This window comes from Dendropsophus ebraccatus, chromosome 5 (genome assembly GCF_027789765.1).
Source record: "Dendropsophus ebraccatus isolate aDenEbr1 chromosome 5, aDenEbr1.pat, whole genome shotgun sequence".
Lineage (NCBI taxonomy): Eukaryota > Metazoa > Chordata > Amphibia > Anura > Hylidae > Dendropsophus > Dendropsophus ebraccatus.
This window is the reverse complement of record NC_091458.1, coordinates 63,995,658-64,004,987: the sequence shown is the minus strand read 5'-3', so window position 1 is coordinate 64,004,987 and position 9,330 is coordinate 63,995,658. Positions and strand designations below refer to the sequence as shown.

Sequence of the window (9,330 nt, the reverse complement as noted above, 5' to 3'; positions counted from 1 at the left end):
TGTAATTTTTCCTTATGTTTGTGTAGGCCTCCTCCAAGTAGTCCATTTTCTTCTCAAACAAACTAACAAATTAATTTACTACTGTATGTAGACTGGGATCCCTTATAGGGACAGCAATCAGTGTGATTTATGTGAGTATATTGGTGGTATATAAAAATAAATAAATTAATACATGTATTTTTTCTTTATTTTACATTGACTGTTACCTGCTAATCTTATTTAATTGCCCCAAAGTCTCTGTGGTTCCAGCTTGAAGGATAAACACACATCCTCCCTGCAAGTGTCCATATGATGACATGACCCCTTTATTCATTTTTCCCCTAATCAAGAAAAGTGCAACTGAATCTACTGTACGTACTACAGATCAAGAGGACCATAAGGCTTCACACGAACATTATTTTTTCCTTGCCTTTTTTAAAATAATATCTAATCAGGTATCATCGTATCATCATAATGTAGTTCAGGTGAAATAACATTTTGAACCATTTTTTCTCCTAGCTCTGTTTTGTGCCGTTCAGCTGTTATTCCTACTAGAGGCGTACAACCAAACAATCAATAACAACTAGGTATGATTAGTTGGGGTCATGTCCCTACACTGTGAGGCTATCCAGTCAAACCTGAAAGTGTCTGACTATAAGGACAAGTAGTTAAAGGAGAAGTCCGTCAAAAATTTTTATTAAAGTATTGTATTGCCCCCCAAAAGTTATACATATCACCAATATACACTTATTACGAGAAATGCTTATTAAGTGTTTTTTTCCCTGCACTTACTACTGCATCAAGGCGTCACTTCCTGGATAAAATGGTGATGTCACGACCCGACTCCCAGAGCTGTGCGGGCTGTGGCTGCTGGGGAGAATGATGGCAGAGGGATCCCCCTGCCATCATCCTCTCCAGCAGCCACAGCCCCCACAGCTCTGGAAGTCGGGTCGTGACATCACCATTTTATCCAGGAAGTGACGCCTTGATGCAGTAGTAAGTGCAGGGAAAAAAGCACTTTATGTGCATTTCCTGTAATAAGTGTATATTGGTGATTTGTATAACTTCTGGGGGGCAACACAATACTTTAATAAAAAATTTCACCGGACTTCTCCTTTAATAAAGCAGGAAGGCCAGGTGAGGCCACAGGTAATGGCCAGGTACTTCGGTGAAATATATATGGTGGTCACTTTCAGAAGTTTTAGGTGTAGTTGAAAAAAGTGGTCAACCACCTTTTGCCTCTGTGTATACATTTATATACATTTTTTCAATAATGTCAAAGGGGTACAGTTCCTTCTGTATGGCATATAGCAGCAACAGTTTTAACAATCATTAATGCTTATCATATAACGTATATAGAAACATATGATCACAGCCTCAATGGCATCATGTTTTCTCGAGAGACAAATCTTGCAAAGAAAAATACAGGTATACAGCCATAAAGGTACTTAATTCTGCATTCTGACACATATTTCTGCAGTATTATTATACCCAATTGAATTGTGCTAAACAATTTATCTGCTAAACTACAGTAATTAACTATTCATTATACATGGTAGTTATTAAACGAAAATTACCGAACACTGCAGAAAAGATGTCAAGCTTTGTGCTTAGGTCTGAGATAGCTGGCAGCTGCTCATAACTGGAATTAATGGGCCCCTCAGCCATGTATTTTCAGGCGCTCACATATGCACATCAACCTCCTGTTGGAAGTAGGATTGCCTGAATCTTTGATTGATGAAGTATCTGGGACTCAGTGGCAAAAGTAGCAGAAGTAACACTATCGCTTACAAAACTCAAAAAGTAGACAGAAAATGAATGGATGAGGGAGTCTGCCAAACTGCTCAGCAACATTATCCATCAACTTCCCCCATTGTATTTTTTACAGAGAAACAAGCTGTTGAGTATGTGATGGAGAAAAGATATTACTATGTGCGGTTTCTTGCAATTTTCTATTAAATAAATGATTTCAAAGTTATGAAAACATTAGATTTATTAGCTGTAGAACATCACTTCACAACGCTGTATTGATAGATGTCACAGCTTTTCATTGGTGGGAGATCTGGGAATTCCATAACATAAGAGCCCCAACCCAAACCTAAATGAAGGGGGCCCAATGCAATAGCCTGTCTATGGGACAGTGTGCGCTCTAGCGCTGCCGCCACTCTCCGCTTAAGGAAGTGACATGGGTTTACATACTTTCAGCGTATGTAAAGCCCCTCCCCACTTAACCCAGAGCTGCCCAGCTAATATGTTACTTGGCCACACTCCTGTTTGCTTCTCAGGCTCCCGGCTCCCTGGCAATCCGCTCAGCCAATCAGTATGCTGCCCCACCGTAGCCACTGATTGGCTGAGCGGGATTTTAGGGAGCCAGGAGCTTGAGAAGCAAACAGGAACGTGGCCAGGTAATGTATTAGCCAAGCAGCTTCGGTTTAACTGGAAAGGGGCTTCAAACACTCGCAGCAGAATGGAAAATCCGCTGCAAGTTTGTAAACGCATAGAAAATTACAGTACCGGTAATCAAAGCGGATTTCGCTACGGAACTCACAGCGTGAAATCCACTGCAATCTGGCATGCGTGAAGCTGTCCTTAGGGTATGTTCACACTGAGTAAAACAGGTGGATTTCTGCCTTTCTCAGTGTGCCATAGCCCGTCTATGGGAGAGCAGGCGCTCCTCCACAGCCGCCACTCTGTCACTTCATTGAGCGTAGAGCGGCGGCAGCGAAGGAGCGCACACCCTCTCATTCATTTACATCGGGACACTGAGCATGGCGGCATTCCACGGTGGAGATCCGCGGTGGAATTCCGCCGTATTTGCTCAGTGTGAACATACCCTTAGGGTGTGTTCACACATTCAAGTTTTTAATTGCAATTACTGAATACAATGCAGGAAATAGATATAAATGAAGGATATGACAGGTGGCCTGCAGCGTTTTAGCGTATAACAGTGAGATGGGCATTTTTTGTAATTTTTAAACCAGCTTTATTACAAAAGCACAGTTTTAGGCTATGTTCTCACAGCATCTATTTAGGTGAACCAACGGCCATTGTTTTTTAAATAGTGGCTGTTAATTTACATTGACAGCCATAAAAAATGGTCATGATAATTTATGACGTCCGTCATTATAAAAAAAAACGTCCATTTGTCGCCTAAAAAAGACATTGAGGCAACATTGCCTTATCACTCTTAGAACCCGCAGTGCAATAGCAGATAACAGGTTAAAAATATCAGCCTCAGCCAAGTCCCATTAATGTTCTCTGGAGACTGTTTAAGAGGTTTCAGATCAATCCCTCATAATGAGCCGTGTGCAGGAATCATGAAATTCATGAGCGGCTGACCCACCGTTCAGGTCCCCTCGTTACATCTCGCTGTCTCCCAGGCAGATCAGACAGGCAAGCTTGTAACCTTTTCCCTTTTGTCGTCTATTTCCCTTCCTTGTCATTTCGTTTTCGCAGCGCTAGCAGTGTGTGAGAGGAAGATGATCAGAGGCGCTGGTGGAGAAAAAATGTGACTGATTTGGTATTTAAAGGTGTGGTCCCATTTAGCGTCATACCTAGGCTTTGCAATGGAGTAAAAGAACTTCACAAATAAAGTCTCCGGCACCTTTTTAAATTGAGGTTTGCATTATGCAAGGTTGCAAAATAGTCATTATATTTTGTCCCTGAGAGAATTCCTGCCGAGTATACATTATTGTTCAGTTCAGCAGACAGTGAAATGCTTAAATATCAAAACCAAAAAGTTTAAACCCACCATCACTTTCTCTCTCTTTTCATAACTTACGTGTGTGTAATATCAGAGGACTGCATTAGGTGTGCAGTTTTTATAGTTTTTTGAGCCAAAGCCAGGAGCAGGTTCTATAAAAAAGGGGAACATTATAAGGAAAAGATGGATATGTTTAAAGTGAATGTATCATCTAGTCTTTTTACTGATTAGATACTGATACTGAAACATGTTCTTTTCTTCTAGTCTGTTTCTATTTTCAGATTTAGACATATGTTTTTTGGCAAGCTCTATAGACATAGGCGCAATAGACTGGAACACACCTTATTACCAAGGATTGGATACGTTTTTGAGCATGCTCTTTTACCTGTATATAGGTCATTTAAGGATATATAGAGGTAATTCAGGGAGGATAGAATATGCTGTAAGCATCAGCTACTGTACATAGATGTCTTATGAATACTCTGGTGTCACTTTGCACTGCATGGCTATGTTTACACAATGTATTTTTTTCATATTTCTATTAATATGAGAAAATACGTTGGCTGTGTGTCTATGGGATCCCAGCCGGAACGTATACACATAGTATAAGCTCCGGTCGGGATCCCTCACGACGCCGCAAAGAACTGACATGTCAAAACCATGTCAGTGCACACTATGAAGCGAGCAGCTGCGGCCGCAAGCTTCAAAGCATGCAGTGGGGAGTTCTAATGCGGGCGCGCACTGATGCGCCCGCATCAGAACTCTGCGGGCCGAAAGATCATCCGGCCGATACTGCAGTACTGTCCAGGATGATCTTTTCAGAGACCAGCCACTCCGTGACCCGGCCAGGTCACAGAGCGGCCGTTCTCTTACGCCATGTGAACATGGCCTAATTGTGTAATCTGTTTGATGATACTAACAATGCTTGTGGTGGTGTTTTTCCTAACTTGGGAATGTTGGTCAAAAACACAGCATCAAGTAATAGTTACTTCAAAATAAAATAAAGGAACTTGTATATTAAAACACTGGAATAGATTAAATGCTTGTATAAGACAACAATGACCCCCCCCCCCCTTTCTTTCTATTGGGGGTACATACTTTAAAAATACAGTAGAAACCAAGGTTTAAATGAATCTGTCAGCTGCAGTTCATGTTTTAAACTGCTGACACTGTTACATGGCTGTTAGAGCAAGGAGACACATGGTACCTTTCATATCCCTGTCTTTACCTCCATACCATTAAAAGGCCTTTATTCTTGTGTGTAAACAGATAAAGTGGTCGGAGTTCCGAGGTTCAGTCCATAGCACACTGTAGCAGACGGTATCTACGGAACGTGTGAATGTAGCTGTACTCTTTGACACTTTCCATAGAAAAACAAAGGCACTTTTTTCTTATTTCTTTTTTTTTCCTAATTTTTTTCTATTTATTTTAATGTTATAGTGGAATATAACATACCAAGATAGTATATTGTAGTGGTAACAACAAAGCAATAGGCGCGCAGACCTCAATACAATAGATGATTGCATTTAAAGTTAGTTTAACACAAAATCTTTACAAGTGAGGAAACTATATACAATTCTTTACGTGCTGGAAGCTCAGGCAGATATATGAAAGGCTCAATGTGTCTCCTGGACCCAGCAGCTATTTAACAGTGTTATCAGTTTGGAACGTGAATTGCAGCTGACAGATTCAGCGATCAGTGATCATACTGTATGCTATGCTTTCTGTTAGTCTAATTTGTGGATAATGTGAGCATCACCCAACAAGAATACAGATGTGACAAAGAAAGGAAGCCAGAGAATCCATACATATTTTAAAGATTACACATTTTCACAGTAGCTATGGTTTTATTTAATATCAGGCTAACCCATAGGGAGATAATCTATATTTAAATCCTAAACATTAAAAATCCTAATCACACACTCTGTGAAATAATTCAGTGTCAAGAATAGGATATCTGCTAGACTCATTTAATATGGATGCTACTAGCAATTTTTCTAAGGAAGCCAATATAAATATAAATCTTTCCTTTGGGAGTTATCTGTTAATTTTCTTCTTGCTCATTCTGTTGCCTCTGAAAAACGGCACCCATAATACATCTTTCTGTATTTACCATTGTGTATATTCAAGTGTATCTTAAAGCAAAGCATCTGCTAACAACTGATGAAATATTAGTATGCTATATAGTTTCATTAAGACACAACTGATTTCCCTGTTGTTCAAGAAACGTCTTAGCGCATGAAACCGCATATTGAGGTGTATAGCAAATCATTACAGAAAGAATGAACCCAGGTGGGATGCCAAGTGTTATTCTGCTAATTCTATACTCATATTGCTTGTGGAAATTGAGAATTGAGATAGAACCTCCAGAGAGGAAAACTAGTGAAAATTGCCAAATATAATGGGCCGAAATTGTGCTACTCCTTATGTACACACAAAAGGTTATTCTGAAAAGTCACCTAGAACAGCGAGCATGCTTTTACTGCAAAAGACTTAGGTTTTTACACTGGCATATGAAACCAGGCTAGGAAAATCTGCCCTATAGTGTCCAAAAAAATTAAAATGGAGCCACTATGCTGTACCGATGTCCTGATTGGTGTCATTAGTGACCCCCACTGACTGCAGCCCTGCTACTTCCAAAACGAATTTGTTTTGGGAGTTACAGCCCACTCAGCCAATCACTGGCTTAGATGGGATAGCGTCATGGCTAGTGATTGGCTGAGCGGGCTGTCACTCAGAGACAAGTACATTTTAGACATAGCAGATCAGCAGTCAGCAGAGGATACCGGAGAGGCCTCTTCGGGACACTGGGGAAGCATGCAGAGGTAAGCATTACATGTTTATTATGTTTACAACAGGATAGCAATATATAACATTTTAAATGCTTGATAACCCCTTTAAAGAATCTCTGAGAGCCCCCTCCATGATGCACAGCCTTAATTTTCCTTTTGTGTACAGTGTGGACCCTCTGGAGGAAGCAGAAAGATGCAGCCTGCAGTTGCACTCATACAATCCATGCTCCATCTTACACTTAAGCATTAGCTGATCCCCAGCTCCGCTACCTGTGGTCAGTCTAGTGGCCAGTCGGGACTGACCCTGAATTCAGTGGAAGCAAGACAATAAATTAGAGGTTTTTTGTGAGCACTACTGAACACAAGCTGTACATTAATTTTCCTTTGACTGTTAAGATACATTTGCTCTTTTAGCCATCCTACAAATAGTAAAAAAAATATTATTTAAAAATGTCAATAAATAGTAAATGAATAACAATATTATATTTTTTGTTCCTAGGTGCTTTGTTTAGAAGGCCACATGACAAAAACACTAGGATACTTGGATATGGGGACAACTGGAATGGTGAAGAATGAACCGTATGGTACAAACAAACCTCATTCCCTCCATCCATCGAGGGTATTCACCACTGACCCATTTAAAGCAGCAAAATATCCAATGCAATCTCCTATAAATCCATGGGATTGGAGCAAGAATCAAACACTATTTGCTGGGGGCATTGGCCAAAGAGCAAAACGCAAGCCTTCTTTGAAAACTGGCAGAACCAAGAAGATCTTTGGATGGGGGGATTTCTACTTTAACATAAAAACTGTCAAATTCAGTTTATTGGTCACTGGTAAGATTGTCGACCACATAAATGGGACGTTTAGTGTCTATTTTAGACATAATTCATCTAGTCTTGGTAACGTGTCCGTCAGCATTGTTCCACCTACAAAGGTGGTAGAGTTTGACCTCCTTCAGCAATCTACCTTGGATACCAGAGAAACCAAGACTTTCAACTGTAGAGTAGAATATGAGAACACCAACAAAGCCTTGAAGAACAAACCCTGCCTCTATGATCCAGCTAAAAACTGCTATATGGAGCACACACAGAGTCATGCCGCATGGCTTTGTGCAAAGCCATTCAAGGTTATTTGCATCTTCATCTCATTCTACAGTATTGACTACAAGCTGGTGCAGAAGGTCTGTCCAGATTATAACTTTCAGAATGAGAACCCTTACTTTGGGTGATGGATGCACTGGCCGAAAGGTCAACAAGCAGGTTTATATGGGAGGGAGAATAAGACATTTAATTTTTGAGGGGTTGTGTAACAATTGAGCGTGTCAACAGTATGGAAACAGGTTAATACAATTTCACTACAGATACAATATCAAGATCAGTTCTTCGTCGCAGAATAAGACTGAGATAACAAAATGTGCATGATGTTGACCCTGATAATTTAAGGACCGTCTGACCCGCTCAGTAATAAACTGAAACATCAAGGTCATCCTATGCCATTGACTAAGATTATCACAATTCAAGTGCTCTGGTTTCTGATGACCTCAGTAATAAAACCTGCTTCCAATTATTTTATTTCTTCATATAAGCAAAGTGGCCCTATGGGAATTTTAAAATGTATAAAACAAAACATGACATGACGATATGTCATAACGAAAACAGTATACAAGATGAATATATTCTGCAGATAATAAACTTTTTTGGAGAAGTCAAACTTAATTTATTTATGCACTTTTCATTTTATATCCAGTATCAATTTCAATGCATGATGCTCTGTCATATAATGACCAAATATTACAGATTCCAGGTGCTCATACAAAACAGAATACAGTATTTTGTAAAGCGACAGCACATCGATAAGATATGTCATCGCTTTATAAATGGTGGAGGACAAATTCTGGCTCTCTCACCAATCCTTTTCATACATAGCTGCAGTTATATACAAAAATAATAAAGATTGACACCTATAATGCTCCAAACTCATAATTAATACTCAAATAGTTTTCAATAAATATACTTTATTTTGATATCCAAATAAATATAAAAACACTCCTTTAAAAACACATATAATAATGCAAAGTATGGGGTCCCACCAATTCATGTAGTAATATAATTATTTACAGGAGTAGTAGTGCCAGCAATCCATCATGAACATACATATATAGGTTATGTTCACTCTACGTAAGAGACCGGCCGTTCCGTGACCCAGCCGGGTCACAGAACGTCCGGTCTCAGAAAAGATCATCCCAGCCGATACTGCAGTACTGGCTGAATGATCTTTAGCGCCCAGAGTTCTGATGCGGGTGTATCCGTGCGGGCCCGCATCAGAACTCCCCATAGCACGCTATGAAGCAAGCAGCCGGAGCCGCTCACTCTATAATGTGCACTGACAGGGTTTTCTGCAGCCGCTATTCAATGAATAGTGGTCTCAGAAAACTGACATGTCAGTTGTTTGCGGCGCCACTAGGGATCCCGGCCAGAGTGTATACTATGTGTATACACTCTGGCCTTGATTCCCTCAGAAGGCAGCACTGTGTAAGTTCCGTGGGAATCATGACCGTTGTAACAACGGCCGTGATTCCCACGGAACTTACGTTGTGTGAACATGGCGATACAATACATATTGCAATGAAAGCCAGGTATGTACCCCAACAAATCCAATCGCAGCAGTATGATGACCATCATGCTGCCGCGATTGATGTCTTATATAGAATTACTTTCTTACCTCCTGTGACACTGCAGGTGTGAAAAGGTAGAAATAGTCTTTATTATTTTCTATATTACAGAATGACGGATAACCCCTTAAACACAATATATATTACGGACTTAAAAGAACACATAGAAGGGGAGATTTAGC

The 9,330-nt window shown here is 40.1% G+C and overlaps 1 protein-coding gene across 1 annotated transcript; it reads left to right on the top strand.

The window, feature by feature from the left end:
- Positions 1-6,982: 6,982 nt before the first annotated feature.
- NXPH4 (neurexophilin 4) lies at positions 6,983-7,705 on the top strand. Its single transcript, XM_069972278.1, has one exon. The coding sequence runs from the start codon at positions 6,995-6,997 to the stop codon at positions 7,703-7,705; it is 711 nt and encodes a 236-aa protein (XP_069828379.1). The 5' UTR covers positions 6,983-6,994.
- Positions 7,706-9,330: the final 1,625 nt, after the last annotated feature.

Excerpts from the sequence above, each read along its gene's own strand:
- NXPH4 (XM_069972278.1), top strand. The coding sequence starts at position 6,995 with ATGACAAAAACACTAGGATACTTGGATATGGGGACAACTGGAATGGTG.